Below are 21,857 nucleotides of genomic sequence, written 5' to 3'. Positions count from 1 at the left end.
AACACCTGAATGTGGAATAACGTTAGTTGGACGGAGCTTAGGCACGTGACTGAACATTTAGTCTTTTTTAAGGGGACTGTTCATGAACGCACACATTGGGGAAAGTATTAACCAAATTAACATGAAATTATTGGAGGGGCACGGTGGCGCAGTGGTAAGCGCTGTCGCCTCACAGCTAGAAGGTCCTGGGTTCGATTCCCACCTGAGACGCTGTAAGCGCTGAAGGAGTGCGTGCCCGTCCGCATATCCTCAAGTGCCCACCGCCCGGGTGGGGTCGTCAAAAGGGCCTTTCTGTGTGGAGTTTGCATGTTCTCCCCATGCCCCCTGGGGGTTTCCTTCATATAGGAACCCCTCACCAAAAACATGCAATATCCTGGTCGCTGAAGTGGTACACTTCTAACCCTAACCCTAACCCTAACCCTCTGGTGAAAAGAAGCGGCTGGCTACTGCCCATGTCTCGGAGGAAGCATGGAGCCAGTTTCAGCTCTCCCCAGATCAGCAGAGGGTGGAGCAGCAACCAGGATAAATACATTAAAATTAGCACTAATGGGGGATAAAAATGGGATAAAAAAAATCTGGGGAAAAATATATAAAAAAAAACATGAATTTATTGTATTAATGAATTAATTTACGCGAGCAAGATTAAGTCGGTTACAGGTTCTGAATGTCGGTTTCGATACATTTTCCGTTAATTGCCCAGCACTAATTTGCACATAAATAGCTGCAGTCAGACTCACTCTCGGGCTACTATGCTCAGTCTGTCAGTCTGTAATAGACTACTTGCACAACTCCACTACTTCCTGAAATGAGTAGGGCATCTTGGTTTCCTGTCCTACACTATTGGATGAAGTGATTAATGTCAGGTGTGCCTGATCACTGTTGTTGTGACTGCAGCAGTCAGGCACACCTGACATTAATCAGTTCATCCAATAGTGTAGGACAGGAAACCAAGATGCCCTACTCATTTCAGGAAGTAGTGGAGTTGTGCAAGTAGTGTATTGTGTCTGACTAAAGTGAACTCCTGGCTGCATAAGTGTCAATAGAGAGCCAAAGTGAACATCACTTCCTGCTTTTTGTCCCTGTGCCAGCGTGTGAAAAAATATGAATGGTGGTGAACGATACGCTACCTTTTTTCACACGCTGGTCTCGACCATCGTCAAGACTTCAGCTGGATTCAACTTTGACCCGATCGTTGGCTCCATTGTCATGACAACCACCATTTTTTTCTCTCCTACCACAGTTTCTCAAGCCACTAGTTAGCTAGCTAGTTGAATTAACAATGGAAGAAGATCACACATTTGTCTAAAACGTAATAAACACAATGACACGGTTCACGAGCCTTTGGGCCGACGAGCGGGCAGATTATAAAGATGCTGTTAAAAAGGCAAATGCCTGGAAAGCGGACATTCTCAACACAGACGGCAAGTAACAGCTAACACATGGTTAGCATGGATAATCATACAGCAAGCAGATACAGTTTTGTAATGTTCCATGTTATACCTTGACTGGCAGCTTCTCTGTCTGTCCGTCCAGCATTAACACATGCTGCTCTGTGCCTCTGCGATGCGTTCTCCTATCTCCTATAGGTGTTTATACTTTTTACAAGAGACAGCGTCCAAAATCAGCGTCGAGCGATACTGGAACAGTATCAGCGATGCCGGTCGGGCTATGATAAATTGCTGGACTCTAAACTGCCCTTTAAGGACATAGGCTACATGTAAGCTGTCACATGTACTGTATGTTGTGATTAATTCTGCCTGAACAGATCTGCTTACTTAATCTACCAATTCAGTTGTTTGTTTAGCATACCTTGCAGACGGTCTTTCTAGCAATTAACTGACGGTTTAAATACCAGTGGTGGCTGGTGCATTTTTATATATATACTACTAAAATTGGGCTGGGTGGGTTGAAATCAATATCATGGTATTCCTATGGATTTTTCTCGATTTCAACACTGTTGTTCATGCTAGGTTATTTAGGATGCTGTATTTACACTCTATCTATTTACACTCTACTATAGTTTATGGAACTATAATAAACCCTCCAACAACAAAGGATTCTCTGACAGGGATCATTTCTATAGTGTCACATACCACTTTACAGAGGTTACACTTCCTCACACCATAGGCTGTACTCTAGCCTTTTTTTCTTTTCTTTTTTTTACTGCTGTAGTGTGTTGGTCATGTTTAACAAAAAGTAGGCTACATTAATGTTACTGCTTTGTGGTCACTTGTTAATATAGGCTAACATTAATATTTCTAGAGGTTAGGGTTCCTTGTACAATTTATAGTATTAATTTTTATGCACAGCCTGTGCATAAAAATAACACGACATGTTATACATCATTCACTGGGGTCGAAAATGATTTACTACTTACATGTCATATGACTGAATTGCATAGAAACAACTCACCAACATTGACTATTGCACAACTGATTTCGCAAAATGTTTCCATGAAGGGGGGAAACCACACCTTCACCACCGCATTCTTTGCCATACCTTGGCTTTTGCTGACGCCACTGTCTTTTCATTTCTCACATGATGCATGACATCATCCACAGGAGGAAGTGGAAGATGAGCCCCTGTGGTCTGAGCCCTGAGCACTCACAGGCTCACACACTTAGGCCGTGTCTACATTACCCTGACAGGCTCACACACTTAGGCCATGTCTACATTACCCTGACAGGCTCACACACTTAGGCCATGTCTACATTACCCTGACAGGCTCACACACTTAGGCCGTGTCTACATTACCCTGACAGGCTCACACACTTAGGCCGTGTCTACATTACCCTGACAGGCTCACACACTTAGGCCATGTCTACATTACCCTGACAGGCTCACACACTTAGGCCGTGTCTACATTACCCTGACAGGCTCACACACTTAGGCCATGTCTACATTACCCTGACAGGCTCACACACTTAGGCCATGTCTACATTACCCTGACAGGCTCACACACTTAGGCCGTGTCTACATTACCCTGACAGGCTCACACACTTAGGCCATGTCTACATTACCCTGACAGGCTCACACACTTAGGCCATGTCTACATTACCCTGACAGGCTCACACACTTAGGCCATGTCTACATTACCCTGACAGGCTCACACACTTAGGCCGTGTCTACATTACCCTGACAGGCTCACACACTTAGGCCATGTCTACATTACCCTGACAGGCTCACACACTTAGGCCATGTCTACATTACCCTGACAGGCTCACACACTTAGGCCATGTCTACATTACCCTGACAGGCTCACACACTTAGGCCATGTCTACATTACCCTGACAGGCTCACACACTTAGGCCATGTCTACATTACCCTGACAGGCTCACACACTTAGGCCATGTCTACATTACCCTGACAGGCTCACACACTTAGGCCGTGTCTACATTACCCTGACAGGCTCACACACTTATGCTGCCTTCCAGACAACTGGGACCTTCGGATTTTCTGGCCTCCTATTAGGAAAAGTGCGCTGGAACGGCACTCAAAGTGGGAGCTCCCACTTGAAAACTGGGAGAAAAAAATCTACCCCCACTAGGCTGGGAACCAGTTGTCTGACGTCACACAACAATGGCCGCAACATGGAGTATGTAGTCCAAAGTATTAAGTGCCTAAATAAAATGTATAATAGAGTCTGTTACATTATGTGTCATTGCTGCTCCTCATTTTCATTTAAATATGTAAGGAGGGTGCTCTGCTCGTTGTTAAGCTGTCTTGCTATTTGCCAAACAAAAAAAAGTTTGTCGCGGTCCGCCATGTTTCTTGGTTGCATTTTGCCTTTGTGCTCTGGAATGCTTTGAAGGTGGGGGGTGGGACTTTTCCACTGGGAAACACCCACGTCCCAGGTGTCTGGAAGGCAGCATTAGGCCATGTCTACATTACCCATACAGGCTCACACACTTAGGCCATGTCTACATTACCCTGCCAGGCTCACACACTTAGGCCGTGTCTACATTACCCTGACAGGCTCACACACTAGGCCATGTCTACATTACCCTGACAGGCTCACACACTAGGCCATGTCTACATTACCCTGACAGGCTCACACACTTAGGCCGTGTCTACATTACCCTGACAGGCTCACACACTAGGCCATGTCTACATTACCCCATCTGTTTATTTGATGAGTCTATCTGTCATCAGCAGTGCAGCACAACTTTTAAAATCAATGCTTTCTGTGAAAGCTGCATGTTTATTTTTTATTTGATCTGGATGATGAATGTTGTACTACACTCTGACATTCTGCTTTCTACTTCCTGAAGCTGTGTGTTTATTTGAGATTCTTACATTTTGATTATTTGATTAATTTAGAATTTTCAAAACTCCCGCTCACTTCCGCGAGCAGAAACCCGCACAGAGTATAAAAGCTCCAAACGTTTTCTCATCAGGATCCCGTGTCTCTCATTTCCGTGTGACTGTCCGTGTGACAGTCCATGTGACAGTCCATGGGACAGTCCGTGTGACAGTCCATGTGACAGTCCGTGTGACAGTCCGTGTGACAGTCCATGTGACAGTCCATGTGACAGTCCATGGGACAGTCCATGCGGGAGTTATAATTCCAGCTTAACTCAAGGCTATTTTCACATTGACACAATATGGATCTAATCCGAGAGCTAAAGAGTGGCTAACTCAAGGCTATTTTCACATTGACAATACCAAATGGTGAGCATGGTGGTGCAGTGGTATCGCTCTCGCCTCACACTCTTGCCTCACAGCAGCCTGGGTTCGTTTCCTGCCTGGGACGCTGTTGGCACATGTATGTCTCCCCATGCCTTCGGGGCCTATCTCGTGCTCCCCTGGGGTTCCTCCATACAGCATCGTTATGGACCCCCACTAAAAACATGCAGAAGATCATCATCTGACTAGCGACCATGATAAACTGAAGTCGTCCCCAGGTGCTGTATACTGAAAGCTGCCCACTGCTCCTGGCTGCCCCCTGTGGGGCAGCCAGGAGCCTGTGTAGGATGTGAAGTGGTCTGTGTAGGATGTGAAGTGGTCTGTGTAGGATGTGAAGTGGTCTGTGTAGGATGTGAAGTGGTCTGTGTAGGATGTGAAGAGGTCTGTATAGGATGTGAAGTGGTCTGTGTAGGATGTGAAGTGGTCTGTATAGGATGTGAAGAGGTCTGTATAGGATGTGAAGTGGTCTGTGTAGGATGTGAAGTGGTCTGTGTAGGATGTGAAGTGGTCTGTGTAGGATGTGAAGTGGTCTGTATAGGATGTGAAGAGGTCTGTGTAGGATGTGAAGAGGCCTGTGTAGGATGTGAAGAGGTCTGTGTAGGATGTGAAGTGGTCTGTGTAGGATGTGAAGTGGTCTGTGTAGGATGTGAAGTGGTCTGTATAGGATGTGAAGAGGTCTGTGTAGGATGTGAAGTGGTCTGTGTAGGATGTGAAGTGGTCTGTATAGGATGTGAAGAGGTCTGTATAGGATGTGAAGTGGTCTGTATAGGATGTGAAGTGGTCTGTGTAGGATGTGAAGTGGTCTGTGTAGGATGTGAAGTGGTCTGGGTAGGATGTGAAGAGGTCTGTGTAGGATGTGAAGTGGTCTGTGTAGGATGTGAAGTGGTCTGTATAGGATGTGAAGTGGTCTGTGTAGGATGTGAAGAGGTCTGTGTAGGATGTGAAGTGGTCTGTGTAGGATGTGAAGAGGTCTGTGTAGGATGTGAAGTGGTCTGTATAGGATGTGAAGAGGTCTGTGTAGGATGTGAAGAGGTATGTGTAGGATGTGAAGTGGTCTGTATAGGATGTGAAGAGGTCTGTGTAGGATGTGAAGTGGTCTGTATAGACCCCTTATACAGCTTGTCAACATTGAGCTGCGCGCGCATCGTGTAGGCAGAAAGCAGTCAGCTTTGCATTGACAGACAGCGAGAACTGCGTGAAAGCCCCGCTGTCAGGACTGCTCTGTGCCCATCTGCAACACACAGTTATATTTTAGTTTTAAAATGCAGTTCTCGGCTTACTACCACAGCTTATCGCCTAGTGATAAGCAATGTTATGCATCGAAATTAACGTTGTTTAATGGGATATGTCTTACAGACCCACCCATACGCACTGGCGCTGTCAATTGGCCAAGCCTATGGCCAGCAATACATATCGTGCATTCCTTTATAACTGGGGATAGCGTAGATAATTATTCTGTAACTTGCAAAGATATATTGTTATGTTGATAATGCACACAACTCAATAATGACATTATGTAACGTTACTTGGTCCGTTAACTAACCGAGCGATGTTGAGCAGCCTACAGTTTGGGTGAGGCTCAGTAGGCTCCAGACAGCAGTGGAGGAGGCTGCGTTGTCCTTCCCTTGATGGTCACCAATGTGCAGATGCATCATTGACAGTAAGTCTTGTTATAGTTAGTCATTTCCTTTGTATATTTGAATTAGATGTATTATTACTTTACAGTTGAAGTTTTCCCTTGTTTGTTTGAAACCTTTGTTAATACCTTTTTGTGTTTAGGTAAAATCATCTGTATCTACCATCTGTTATTGGTCTACACCTGTCTGGTGGTTATCCATCCACAAAGGGATTTGCTCTAAATAAAACCCTTGCATTTGGTTCCTCTGAGTCCTCATTCTTACCGATGCCCCACTTGCTGAGGCTATACCTTTAACCAACACCTCAAGCAGTTTCTACACCTACGGTTAGCATAAAAGCAGTATGAGTTGACGGGATTCGGTAAAACTTTAGTCCTTGCTTTTAATGCTAACCGTAGGTGTCTTTGGTTGCAAGCCGAAAGAGGAAATCGTTAAAAATGCCCGACTTTGCAGTGCTCTTCATAATCAGGTAAGCTGCCTGAAACTGTAGGCTGCTCAGCCACATCGCTTGGTTATAGTTAACGACCAAGTAACGTTACATAATGTCATTATTGAGTTGTGTGCATTATCAACCGAACAATATATCTTTGCAAGTTACAGAATAATTATCTACGCTATCCCCAGTTATAAAGGAATGCACAATATGTATGACTAGGCTTGGCCAATTGACAGCGCCAGTGCGTATGGGTCTGTAAGACATATCCCATTAAACAACGTTAATTTCGATGCATAACATTGCTTATCACTAGGCGATAAGCTGTGGTAGTAAGCCGAGAACTGGATTTTAAAACTAAAATATAACTGTGTTGCAGATGGGCATAGAGCAGTCCTGACAGCGGGGCTTTTTCACTGTCTGTGAATGCTGGGCTGATGGTTTTCTGCCTACACGTTGCGCACGCAGCTTGCTTTGTTGTCATTGTGACGTAGGCGTATAATTGGTCTATAGGATGTGAAGAGGTCTGTGTAGGATGTGAAGAGGTATGTGTAGGATGTGAAGTGGTCTGTATAGGATGTGAAGTGGCCTGTGTAGGATGTGAAGTGGCCTGCGTAGGATGTGATGTGAGATGTTTCAACAGATGCACACATCTGCCCAGTGTGGATGTACCTCTGTCGGGATGTCCCAGACCAGCCGTTGGGGGTGCGGTAGCGAGCGGTCCACCTCCCCCTTACAGTGTCCATCTTCTGAGTAGCCCAGCTGGAAGGCATCTGTGGCCAGGGTGTACTAGAGAGAGACGCACACACACACGTTCAAGAATACATAGACACCCACATAGAAATATACACACAGAGAGACTTGGAAATGAACAAAGCAGGAGAATGGATACAGACAGGCATACAGCACATATATTAGATATTAGGGGTGAGTATTGTACCGTTTAGGTACGAGGCTTTAGGTTCAATACGCATTTTTCTCCAAGGATATCATGGTCAACTCAAACTGATACGAGAAAGATGAAAGAAGTAAAAAGAAAACATTGTCCTAAATTGAAATAATTGTTTTAACTAGACTGTGGGGGGGAGGGGGAATCAAGGACATTTGTCTACTGTTTCTACTTACTGAAATGTGTGAACCGTTACACTCCTATTAGGTACTGTATACAAATCCAGGCATACATTCACATCTATAGAGAATCTACAATATGGTTTCTCGGTTCATTTTCATTTTTTAAACGCTTCAGAATCTGCCAGTAGTGCATATTCAGAATGTGCCAGTAGTGCACATTCAGAATCTGCCAGTAGTGCAAATTCAGAATGTGCCAGTAGTGCATATTCAGAATGTGCCAGTAGTGCAAATTCAGAATGTGCCAGTAGCGCCCATTCAGAATGTGCCAGTAGTGCACATTCAGAATCTGCCACTAGTGCACATTCAGAATCTGCCACTAGTGCATATTCAGAATGTGCCAGTAGTGCATATTCAGAATGTGCCAGTAGTGCATATTCAGAATGTGCCAGTAGTGCATATTCAGAATGTGCCAGTAGTGCATATTCAGAATCTGCCAGTAGTGCATATTCAGAATGTGCCAGTAGTGCATATTCAGAATCTGCCACTAGTGCATATTCAGAATGTGCCAGTAGTGCATATTCAGAATGTGCCAGTAGTGCATATTCAGAATCTGCCACTAGTGCATATTCAGAATGTGCCAGTAGTGCATATTCAGAATGTGCCACTAGTGCATATTCAGAATGTGCCAGTAGTGCAAATTCAGAATGTGCCAGTAGCGCCCATTCAGAATGTGCCAGTAGCGCCCATTGAGAATGTGCCAGTAGCGCCCATTCAGAATGTGCCAGTAGTGCATATTCAGAATGTGCCAGTAGTGCACATTCAGAATCTGCCACTAGTGCATATTCAGAATGTGCCAGTAGTGCATATTCAGAATGTGCCAGTAGTGCAAATTCAGAATGTGCCAGTAGCGCCCATTCAGAATGTGCCAGTAGCGCCCATTCAGAATGTGCCAGTAGTGCATATTCAGAATCTGCCACTAGTGCATATTCAGAATGTGCCAGTAGTGCATATTCAGAATGTGCCAGTAGTGCATATTCAGAATGTGCCAGTAGTGCATATTCAGAATGTGCCAGTAGCGCCCATTCAGAATGTGCCACTAGTGCATATTCAGAATGTGCCAGTAGCGCCCATTCAGAATGTGCCAGTAGTGCATATTCAGAATCTGCCACTAGTGCATATTCAGAATGTGCCAGTAGCGCCCATTCAGAATGTGCCAGTAGTGCATATTCAGAATCTGCCACTAGTGCATATTCAGAATGTGCCAGTAGTGCAAATTCAGAATGTGCCAGTAGCGCCCATTCAGAATGTGCCAGTAGTGCATATTCAGAATGTGCCAGTAGTGCATATTCAGAATGTGCCAGTAGTGCACATTCAGAATCTGCCACTAGTGCATATTCAGAATGTGCCAGTAGTGCATATTCAGAATCTGCCACTAGTGCATATTCAGAATGTGCCAGTAGTGCATATTCAGAATGTGCCAGTAGTGCACATTCAGAATCTGCCAGTAGCGCCCATTCAGAATGTGCCAGTAGTGCATATTCAGAATGTGCCAGTAGTGCACATTCAGAATCTGCCACTAGTGCATATTCAGAATGTGCCAGTAGTGCATATTCAGAATGTGCCAGTAGTGCATATTCAGAATCTGCCACTAGTGCATATTCAGAATGTGCCAGTAGTGCATATTCAGAATGTGCCAGTAGTGCACATTCAGAATCTGCCAGTAGCGCCCATTCAGAATGTGCCAGTAGTGCATATTCAGAATCTGCCACTAGTGCATATTCAGAATGTGCCAGTAGTGCATATTCAGAATCTGCCAGTAGAGCATATAGAATCTGCCAGTAGTGCATATTCAGAATCTGCCAGTAGTGCACATTCAGAATGTGCCAGTAGTGCATATTCAGAATGTGCCAGTAGTGCATATTCAGAATGTGCCAGTAGTGCATATTCAGAATGTGCCAGTAGAGCATATATAGAATCTGCCAGTAGTGCATATTCAGAATGTGCCAGTAGTGCAAATTCAGAATCTGCCAGTAGTGCATATTCAGAATCTGCCACTAGTGCATATTCAGAATGTGCCAGTAGTGCATATTCAGAATGTGCCACTAGTGCATATGGCACAGTTTTGCACGGTTTTGTCGGCTTCTCATTTTTAAAACTTATTTTTAAATGTGTGAACAGCCTTGCTCCAGAGATACTTTGCCAGTTAATAAACAAACAAGACGGTGGTATTAGAACTAGGGGTGCAGCAAGCGGCAACTGTAGAACAGCGAAACGCAGAACAACATTCGGACAGCCATCCTTCTCGGTAATAGGTACCAAATTATGGAACACATTAATTACCACCTGAAATAAAAACATTGACAGAACTCACCGTATTTAACACACAAGCAAAACAATGGCTGAAACTGAAACAAGCCTGTGAACATTGACATTTAGTATTGTACTATTTTAGTTTTCTGTCCTTCGTTTTTAACGTTTTGGTACTGTTTTAATTTTTCTCTTGAATTTTTGTTTTAATAGTAAAGGCCTAACCAGGGACAGGGGTTGCAAATTAGCCTCGACTAGAAACCTGTATGCATGACATCTGTTTTGTAGGACATATGAAATAATGTTCAATGCATTTGTCCCTGTTCAATAAACGAATAAATAAAAAATATTCAGAATGTGCCAGTAGTGCATATTCAGAATGTGCCAGTAGTGCATATTCGCGTTAATATCTGGTGACGGGGCGACCGGAAACCTTCACCATTGGAAGCAATAAGTCGGGCACGTACACATTGTTTTTGTACACATCCGCCTCTCGAGAAAAGTGTGAAGGATGACTCATCCGACCATGATGACTTCTTTCCACCGCTCAGTAGACCACTGTCTGCACTCTGTGCACCGCTCTGCATGCAAAAGTATACATCTGCAGTAGGTGTAGCGAGGGGGCTTGTGCACTGCAACCTGACCACAGCATTCATACTGTTGTTGCTGAAACTGCCTTAGATGGACATTTTTCAGTTGCCTGCTTCAGAGTTGCCAGCGTCTATCATGGTTGATGAGTTGACTCTTCTGTCCACAGTTGCCAATAGTTGATGATGTCCTTCTGTCATCTTAACCACAGTTCCTCATTAAAAGTCAGCAAATTCAAAAACCCGCCTGAAGCTATATTCTGTTCCAGCCTCCATTAAGCTGCCGAGTTTTAATACAAAATCTTAGTGCAATTCAGCAATGTGCAAATAACACTCAAGCACTTTAGCATTTTACACTCAGCTGAATTCTGATACTAGGCCTGTATGTTAGTAACCTGACGCTGCCAGATGGATGTAAGTTGGTTCACATCATTTTGTTTCACAACCTAACATCCATCTGGGTTTGGCCAAGCTACCTTGCTGAAGAGGGCGGTCACTTTTTTCAAGCTACTTGGCAGGTGATTGGATGGACCGTCTGTCTGTCACCGTCTGGGCGTGCCAACGCCAACCAATCAGATCGACTTGCCTTCATGACGTAGCAGCGGCAGCGCCTGGAGAATTGTAAACAGCTAGGACTACAATTGCTAAATAGTTAGCATGGAGGTCGCAGATTTTTGCTCTTTTTGTAAGGTGAATATTGGGTACAAACATTGACTATTCAATTTGCCAAAAGAAAGAAGAATAACTGCAGATGTCTGACTGAGGATGAAGTGCAGGTAGGCCATTTTGCATGTTAAATGTAACGGGTTGGATTAACTGATGTTACGCTAACGTTAGCAACATTTGCGAGATAGCTTGGCACCAACAATCCACAACTAGCTAGCAGCCGCCCCGGCCTCCCGGCGGGCGCCGCCCGTGCCAGGGGCCGCCCGTGCCAGGGGCCCCTCTCCCGGCCGCGGACACCCAGCACAGCCACCGCCCACGCGAGGGGCTCTTGGCGTGGGCGGAGGCTGTGCTGGGTGCCCACGGCCGGGAGGGAGGCTCCCGGCACGGGCGGCGGCCGCCCGGAGGTTGGGGTGCTACGTCTGATGATTGATGATTAATGTTAACGTTAACAGCGATTAATTACTAACACATATCGTTGTTCGTTTCTTCAGGGAACTGATGACACGATATGACACGGAGTGGCACGCACCCTGGAGTCATGGAGTCATGGAGACGCAACGCTCTCTAGCCTTTATGATCATGGCAATAACATCAGCCAAATGCTTTGATACAATATAATGATTTAACGCTACTAGTTAGCATTAAGGACTGGTGAATTTTAACATATCTGTCAGTGGAATGGTAGATGTTTACGCATGACTGGAGAATGTTATTTGCTTACTTTTGTGATAATAAACTAAACGGAGAAAAGACGGCCGTGTGGTGTTGTTACTTGTTACATAACCTGCTGGTCTTGAGGCACGATTGGATACAATGATAAGATGATGTAAATTCACAAAGATGTTGATGTCAGATGAATCTGCGAAAGGGAGCTGCCTGGAGCCCAGAGGACGTCAAGGTACCAAGGTATGCACAGAGAAGAGGAAAAACACCCTTAGGTTAGTACAGTAAGTACACCATGCAGCATGTATTTGGATATAATCTCAAACTTTAAGAATGGTTCCTTGTTTATTTATTCCTAGTATTGGCTCCCATGCAGTTTGTTTACCCCCTATCAAAAGCACAAGTGCAAAATCTTAAGCTATGTTCTATCGATAAACCAATTTCTTTTTTTGTTTTTATGTGAAGGAACCCCTAACACTGTGTCAAACGTCAAACGTTATGCTGTGTGATGTTCTGCAGTGTCTTTATGTGAAGCAACTGTAAGGGCCCTATCTTCGCAATGGCGGTAATTTTGCGTTAGCGCCCGTTTTGCGCTGGAATAGCGCTACGCAAAGCCCTAATTGTGGGCGTGTCGGCCCGCTGCGCTGCACGTCATCTCGGCGCAAACCTCCATAGGCGTGTTTATGCCCATAACAGGCTTCACAAGGTGCGATCACTCCCCTTAAAAGCCACAGCATCACCGGCTTCTTTTTTGCTGAGAGCAAGCAGAGAAACAGAGAGAGAGAGAGAGAGAGAGAGGGGGAGAGAGAGAGAGAGAGAGAGAGAGGGGGGGGGGGGGGGGGGGGAGAACGAGAGAGGGAAGAGAGAGAGGGCAGCCGCGCAATTACGCAGAATGTCCCAAAGCGTGAGCTTACTGTAATTAGACTGTAATTACTGTAATTTTATAGGCATAGGTTCCTGCATTGTCCAGTGAGGATGTGGTGGAGGGCCATGTTTATTGCATCGTCTACAGACCTGTTGGCTCTGTAGGCAAACTGTAGGGGGTCCAGGAGTGGGTCTGTGATGGATTTGAGGTAGGACAGGAGGAGGAGGCGCTCAAAGGACTTCATGACCACAGAGGTCAGAGGTCAGGGCGATGGGTCTGTAGTCTTTAAGTGCCGAGGGCCTTGCCTTTTTTGGGAGGGAGATTATGGTTGATGTTTTGAAGCATGCTGGTAGGTGGCAGGTCTCCAGTGAAGAGTTAAAAATGTCTGTGAATACTGGAGCCAGCTGGTCAGCACAGTACGCTGTGCGTAAACAAGGATTTCCTGCACTGCCCGGAGAATACTGTCTGCGCTCAGGCGTACGCCTGGCGTAGTGGGGTTGTTTGCGTTAAGACCAGCTATTTGGTGGCATTAAAATTGAGAGCACCCAAGGCCATTTTTTCTAACACATTGCGCTGGAATGCCTATTTTGGCACGGTCAACGCCCAAACCTCTCTTTGTGCTCGGAACATACCGACGGTATCTTGGCCAGAGCGCTAAATGACACTTGCGGGAGGGAGATGATAGGCTAGAGGCCGACGGACATGCCTGGGCCACGCCTACACCTGTGTCTGCGCTTAGATCCCAGCGCAAAACTGGACGAAGGAGGCAGACGACACAGTAGCTTAAAGGAGAACTTACCTCCAAAACACTTTTTTTCAGCTTTTAACCAATATATATGACTTTGGGGGTGATGTGTGAAGAATTCTGGTCAGAATTTCCACATTTGACACCAAACTGTTGCCATTTTACCATTTGTATCATTTTTCAGCAGCATATCTGGCATAAGCGCCCTCTTAGGGTCAAAGACTGCTTTTTTTTTTTTTCTCAAATGAATGGGATATTTGACACGTCATGACGTCATGGTGAACCAAAGACTATGGGATTTCAAGATAATTACTCCCCTACCCCCCCTGTACCCTTTCAGCTCCTCAGAACTCCAAGCCTATTCTTATTGAAGTTTGCTCTTAAAATACTGAACCAAACGTTGTCAAAGTTGGCACATGTCTTAATTATAGTTAGTTTCCCGCTGAATGTGTCACTACTTTATTAATATCTTACCTGAATAAGCTCGAATGATGATGTTTATATTATCAGTCCGAGTTGGAAGCACTGTCTCAAGCCCAGGCAGGTGGGAGCGGGCAGGAGAGAGTCGTACTGTAACCTCATGGACGAGCCTCAAGCTCCGGGGGCGCGCGGCCGCGCGCAGCAGCAGCTGGGCTCTCTGTGCTCTGAGAGCAGAGAGCAGTCTGATATTTCCGCAAACAAATAGCGTCGCAGTTTAGCGCACATGTAAAATATAACGCTATACTACGACGTGACAAAGCTGGTCTAAACACATCGGCTGCTGTAATATCGTCACTGTGTACAAGCAACGGGGGGGGGGGGGGGGGTTGACTCGCTGTGTGTGTGTTTTGCTGTCTGGAGCACTTTCTCCAGTGCTCTCTGTGCACAGTCTGACATTTCATTGGAAGCACTTTCTCTCGGCCAGTCAAACGGGAGAGTCTGCTCTGCTCGCTCATGCACCCGCGGGGCGCGCGCACACTGCACACAGCAGCAGTGAGAGGCGGGGGCTTTCAGTCAGCAGAGCAGAGCAACTGGCTCTGTCTGTGTGTGTGTGCTCCGAGGAGGAGAAGAGCTCTGTCCTGCTCTGCGCCCTATGAGGAAAAATCATAGGTGCTGTAAATTTCATCAAGAATCACGAAAACCCCCAAAACGCAAATTAAAAACGGATTTCATTGCGCGGTTTATCTCTAGTTAGACGAGGGAATTACGTGGAGAAATCTCGCATTGTGTTACCCCAGAGCGAGAGGTTTGTCCTATTGTGGGTGTGCTGCTGTTAACGAGCCCATGTCACTTTGCTCCCGTAACGTAGTTTGAGTAGTTTCCATAGAGTTACATGCAGAAAAATAATTAAATTTCTAGTTCGCCACTGAATTACCAAATTGATATAACTTTCAACCATTTTGAGCAAAGCTCTTTCCAAACAGGCCACCAGCGTTGGCTAGTTGCTGATATTTATACAGATATGGCCCCTCTCAAATAAATTATTTTTGAGGCAGTAGGCAAACTGTAATGGCGTCGATTTCCGAAAAAAAATCTGGACTTCAACACAGCCAAAGAGTCCAGTATAGACAAGAGCATATGTCATTTCTTGGTTTTTTCCATAGGTATTTTCAAATCACTGTTCTAATACATATCTAGGGGGTAAGTCCTCCTTTAAGATCAATAAGAGGCGCGCAAACGGCAGCGCAAACGATAGCGCCGTACGAAGATAGGGCCCTAACTGTGCCCAAGACTAATTTCCCCTCGGGGACAATAAACCTGAACCAATGAACCTGAATGAACCTGAACCTGAAATTGAGCAGATTTATCGATGCAGCGACAATACTCTGACACTGATTGTTTCACTCCCTCTGACTGCAGGGTCAACTCCACTTTGACGGATAGTCAAGTCAAGTCAAGTCAAGTGTATTTGTAAAGCACATTTCATACAGAGAGGCAGTTGAAAGTGCTTTATTTACATAGAATGGATAAAAACAAAAAGGAGCACGGAGAAAAGTATTACAAGGGAAAATACTAAACAGTAAGAACAATGAAATCCAGACGGTCACAGTGCATCTTTTCTTTTCAAGTATTTTCAACTTAGACATTTTATTTTGGCACGGTGTAACAATTCTGTGCAACAGCCTCCATCGTCCACACTGGAGATATTCTCCACAGGATATTGTTTTTTAGTAAAGGTCAGGTATATAACGCATATAATGTGTTGGTGGGAAATCATAAGGACAGCTCTGAAAGTAAGAGACAGGAGTGGATGCAGGATTTACAAGAGGACATCTTAGAGTGTGAGTGGGCTGTAATGTGTTCAAAAGCACAAATGGAAACAACCAATAGTCGACTGAGATGAATCAAATATAATTGGATAATGAGAACCTACATCACCCCAGTAAAGTTAAGTACATTTGATCCTAATATTCCTGATACATGTTATAAGTGTAGCCATTACTGTTACGATGTCAACTACGAGGCACGTCCCTGATTGGCCCGTGCACCTTGGGGAATCTGAAGTAGCCCACCCTGATTGGCCCGTGCACCTTGTGGAATCTGAAGTAGCCCACCCTGGGGCAGAGGCCAGAGAATCTCGTAGAACCAATTGCAAATGTGAGTTCATGTTTACCAGGCTAGATGGTTTGTGCCAAATTTGAAGAAATTCCCACAAGGCGTTCCCAGAGAATGAAAACATAATGCTGCCTCCAGCCCCGGCTGTCGCTGGTGGAGGCATAATAAAAATCCACACAGCCGAGTGAGACACACACACACAAACACACCTACACACACAAATAGACACACCTACACACACACACACACACTCTCACACACACACACACGCGCACACACACACACACACACACACACACACACACACACACACAAAGAGACACGCACACACACACACACACACCTACACACACAAAGAGACACACCTACATGCGCGCACACACACACACACACACCTACACACACAAAGACACACACACACACACACACACACGTACTAGGGATGTTAATGATTAACCGGTAGTCGGTTAACTGCCGTTAAGAATGTAGCCGATTAAAATTAATTAACTGTTTTGACCGACAACATTGTTACTTTGTATCATCAATTCAGTCTTCATAGCTCACAGTGTGTTAATTATACCAGTCCAGCAGAGGGCGTACTTCACCCAGCTAGCGCAACAGAAGGAGTGGTCACGTGAGAAGAAGGTCGTCATGCACAAAGAGCGTGGAAGGAAAGAGACGACACTCCGGTCATTTTTGGAAACAGAATGCGCCTCGCAGTGGTCAGCTGCGGTAGCGCTGGCCCCTATAATCAGCCTCTCTAAACAGTAACTCAACGGGAGTTGAACCTCGGGTCCTTTTCATTAGGTATTTATCTTGAAAAAACTAAACAAAGAAAACGAAAAATTTTGCTTAGTTTCCACAATATGGTTGTTGTTTTACATCCCTGCACTACACCACTTCAATCAAGATTTGCAGTACGCCCGGAAAAGATGTGAATCCCCAAAGTTTAGAGTGTTCTCCAGTTGAGTTACTGTTTAGAGAGGCTGATTATACGGGCCAGCGCTACCGCAGCTGACCACTGCGAGCCTGTGCGAGGTTCTTTTGGCGCTGTCACGCTTCCAAAAATAAAAAATGGCGGAGGCTGCTGGGCGCTGATGTTGCAATGGGGCAATATGGAGCTGTCATTTCTTTCCATAAAAGTTCTTTGTCACGCATGTCATGCATGCATGAGGAAGTAGGAAGTGAATTGAGCAAACCCCATGAAACAAATCAGATGCTAAGATTAGCCGCTAGCATGCGCTAGCAACAGCATGGAAGGATTACACTCTAAAAATACAGGGGGAAATATTGCGACGCCGTTCTCAAAATTCAACTCCAGGGGCAATTTATGATTCCCCGACGAGCATCGCTGAACGCCACGTTACAGCTTGCAGCTAAATAAGATGTGAGTTTCAGGGAAGCTGAAGTTTTTATTTGTTGTTTTATTGTTATCAGATATGCACTTTAAATATGCAGGGCTGCTAACACGTGCACTTTAAATATGCAGGGCTGCTAACACGTGCACTTTAATACACAGCATTATTGCGTATTTTTGTAGTATTTTTTGACCACTACAGATGATTTTATGATTTTTATGAGTTGTGTATGTTCTTGTGTATGTTAATGTGTCTGTGTCCTCAAGTACTGTGCTGTACAACAAATTGCCTCCTTGGAGGACATTAAAGTTTTCTACTACTACTACTACTACTACTACATTCCATTATCGCTGCAGAAACTACGTTAACAATAACCGATTAACTGATTGTTAAGGTGCAACAATTAACTAACGGTTAAGGAAAATGCATGAAATTCCCATCCCTAACACCTACACACACACACACCACACAAAGAGACGCACCTCCCATAGGTGAGCTACAGTCGGCGCATCGGCCCAGGAGTGCTCTGCGTTGAGTCCATTCTTCCCGTTCTTGTAGATCACAATGGAAAAGGACTTATCAAACCACCTGGAGACAAAGGAAGAGAGAAACAGACGGGAGGGGGTCAAGGAAAGGCACAATCATGATTATTATGTATTGCGTGCCATAGGGCTGTCAAACGATTAATTTACTTAATCACGATTAATCGCGATTAATCGCATCTTTGTATGGCATGTTTAAAATGCCATTATTTTGCATTTCAAAGCATTTTTTATTCGATATTAATCATTCTTACCAGTGTGTCGTGATTGGGAATCAAATGAATGCAAATAAATGTACTTTGTGATCTTGAATTTTAGATTTATTTTCAATTCTATAAAAGTGCAATATAGACAGGAGGTAACAATGTCTACAAAATATATCTTGAATAGAAAATAAATGCACAATTGTAAACAGTGCAGTACACGCTCCAGAACCAATACTTCCGGCGGCGGCGCTGTGGAGCAGTCGAAACCCAAAATGACACGGCCGAAGAAGGCTGTGTCTGAGCTAAAAACATTGGCACTTCCATGTGAATAATGGCTCGGTATTGGAAACTGTCTATATTGTCTGTCTATATTTATTATTTATTTAAGGACCCACCGCCTACATCGACCAGCCAATCAGGTGTCCCGGACAGTATCTGTCCTGAATAAACACAGTGCATGGGCATTGGGCATAGTGCCAGACCAACTGCGATTCATCTGGGTCTGGATACCAGGCTAAGTCAATAACAAATTAAATACAGACTTTGCTCATCCTGTGTAAATGCTCCACACAAAACACAGATGTGATGAGGGCTTTTGTTAGCCAGGACTGCAGTTAATCTCAAGCCTGCAGCAGTGTACAGTTTGTATATTAAGAGGTGAGGCTCTGTGTGTGTGTGTGTGTGTGTGTGTGTGTGTGTGTGTGTGTGTGTGTGTGTGTGTGTGTGTGTGTGTGTGTGTGTGTGTGTGTGTGTGTGTGTGTGTGTGTGTGTGTGTGTGTGTGTGTGTGTGTGTGTTTTCCTGAAGTACATGCATCAGTGTCTGGTTCAATATAAATGTACTGTACTGCTGTCTTCTTCTAAAATGTTTGGGTCTGTAATATTTGCTCTACTTTGGATCCAAATAAAAGTATTTAAATGTGTGTGTGTGTGTGTGTGTGTGTGTGTGTGTGTGTGTGTGTGTGTGTGTGTGTGTGTGTGTGTGAGTGTGTGTGTGCGTGCCTGTCTGTCTGTCTGTCTGTTTGTCTGTTTGTCTGTCTGTCTGTCTGTCTGTCTGTCTGTCTGTCTGTCTGTCTGTCTGTCTGTCTGGCTGTCTGTCTTCCTTCCTCCTGGCAGCTGCTGACCTTGTTAATACAATGCTCTATCACAACATAAAAACGTTTAATCTCTGTGTTTGAACGGTTTACCGGCGCTCTCTCTCTCCACATAAACACAACCTCGCTCGACCACATAAACACAGAACACAGCAAAACAATGTTCCATCACTAAAATACACACAGGGCGCAGCGTCTCTCAACATAAACACACTGCCACACCATTATATGGGCCAGAAGTGATCGTTTTGAGGGGAAAGCGATGGTGGCTTATTGGATTTGGACTTATACCATCGATTTCCTCCGCTTCGTAGAAGGCTGCGCATTTGGTCTGTTTCACCTCCAACCTTGAGAAGAGAAGAGAAGTTGCACTTGCCAAAATACAACATCTGTTTTCAAATATCCATATACCTCAAAACATTCTCACGGAGCTGAATGACAAGACAGTGCGAGCCGTGAGGAAATGGCTCTGCCTAAACACTCACTCGACCCGAGACATCATCTTTCAGCCCCGTGGGGATGGAGGTCTGGGTGTCCCAAACATTGAATGAGTTTACACTGCCACCAGAACTGCTCATCTCCTCAACATGCTCAACAGTGATGACCTACAACTCAGGGAAATGGCCCGTGCCTCACTCTTTCTACACCTGCAGCGCCGCAAGATACCACCCGCTGAGGAGAACCAGCCACAATTCCTGGGATTCAAAAGAAAAGAAAACGGTAAACTGGACATCAGAGCCGCAGGCTTTGGTGTGCGGTCAGACTGGATGGCATTAATATTCATGTGTCATCAAGTCTGTCATGAATAAAATCAAGGGGAAATAATCAGTAGAGCTCAGTGATCTTAGGTGATCTTAAGTGAGATTTCTAAGAGATTTTTATGTGGCTATAATGGTAGGCTATAATGAGTCACGCATTCAGAAATAATATCCTCTAGGGCCACACCACTTCTGGGAACCCCCATCCTGTGTAAGTATGGTTCCCAGAGTAAAACCTGGCCATTTCCACCACTGCTTATGGATGAGCATCATCTGCTGCATGTCATCGAGGACCTTGGTCGGATCGACTTCAAACTTTGGGAGTGTGCCCTATTGTGCAGTGCAGTGCCCTCTTTTCGTGCAATTCGGCATAGCGCCACCTACTGGCAACATAAAAAATGCTGATTATCTCAAGAACCGTTCGTCTGATCGACTTCAACTTTGGGGAGTGCGCTGATGGGAACTCGACACAGTGCAGTGCCGAATTTTGTGCAATTTGGCACAGCACCACCTACTGGCCACACAAAAAGCGGTTTATCTTGAGAACCGTTCGTCCGATCAACTTCAAACTCGAGGAGTGCGCTTAGGGGGACTCAAGGGAGTGCAGGGACCTGAAATCTGTGCAATTTGGCATAGTGCCACCTACTGGCAACCAGAGTTGGGGGTAACGCGTTACAAAGTAACGCGTTACTGTAATCACATTACTTTTGTCGGTAACGAGTAGTGTAAGGCACTACTGTACCTAAGTGAAGTAATCACATTACAGTTACTAATCAAACGCTTACCTCGTTACATGCGTACTAGCAAGATAAGTATAGAGAGAAAAGATCTCCGTTTTAATAGCAGATCCTGTGTCCCATCAGACGGGTCATTTAACTGCACAGCAGAATCACTCATGGTGCCAATATTTCAACTTTGTATTAGCATGCAGAACAGCACTATTAGTCGACACATAGCTTATCAGATAACTAACATCATGCATATAGAACAATAAATAATTTTAACCTCCAAAACACATTGACAAACAAACAATTGACACAAAAACACAGTACCCCCAGGGCATGCTGGGAACTCCGCCCACTTTCCTCTTCCACGGGTTAAAATTTCCCAGAAGGCTTTGCATAACTTTTTACACTCTGTTTTACAATTAAATCAGGCTAAAGAGTGTTAGATATAAATAATATGTATTTTAACACAACATGCAATTCTGGAATATCTGAATATTGGACAAAATTAAATTAAATTAAATTAAATGTAAACGTAAACCATAAGAGAAACCCACATACAGCGATGGGGTCTGTAAATACCCCTTGTAAATACAACGTGTTCTAGTGAAGTGGGCGCAGTGCGTATGTTCCGTAATAGTCTGCCAGCAATCTGCCAAAAAGCGCCGTCTTCTACAACAAGTTTTTGTTGCGCGGAAGGACAAGAATGTGAAACTGCAAACGCCCTGGACAGAAGCAGCTAGCTACGGTAGCCTACGACATAAACCTCTCAAAGCATCTGCAGTGGAAACATGCTAACACAAAGCTGGTTGCAGACCCAAGCTGAGTCGCCTGCCTCGACCCCAAGCAAGCAGCAAAAGCTTTCTTTTCACCAGGTAACATCAAAATCAGAGATGGACAGGCTTGTTGCCTCCTCCTACATGGTAGAGGAAATGTTGCCATGTTTCAACAGTAGAATGAAATCGCCATTTTTCAGAAACAT

At 44.8% G+C, this 21,857-nt stretch overlaps 1 protein-coding gene across 1 annotated transcript in view; it reads right to left on the bottom strand.

Annotated features, from left to right (window-relative positions):
- The window catches only part of cpt1a2b (carnitine palmitoyltransferase 1A2b), a gene marked incomplete at its 5' end in the record, with an annotated part of 95,158 nt that overhangs the window by 54,660 nt on the left and 18,641 nt on the right, over window positions 1-21,857 (bottom strand). The window contains 2 exons of the mRNA XM_083648647.1: window positions 7,429-7,545; window positions 18,036-18,141. Coding sequence (XP_083504773.1) covers window positions 7,429-7,545; window positions 18,036-18,141 — 223 coding nt within the window. The remainder of the gene's footprint in view (window positions 1-7,428; window positions 7,546-18,035; window positions 18,142-21,857) is intronic.

The sequence above is a fragment of the Poromitra crassiceps genome, assembly GCF_964638095.1.
Source record: "Poromitra crassiceps genome assembly, chromosome: 13".
NCBI lineage: Eukaryota > Metazoa > Chordata > Actinopteri > Beryciformes > Melamphaidae > Poromitra > Poromitra crassiceps.
The sequence above is the reverse complement of the archived record's forward strand: the minus strand, read 5'-3'. Positions and strand labels throughout refer to the sequence as shown.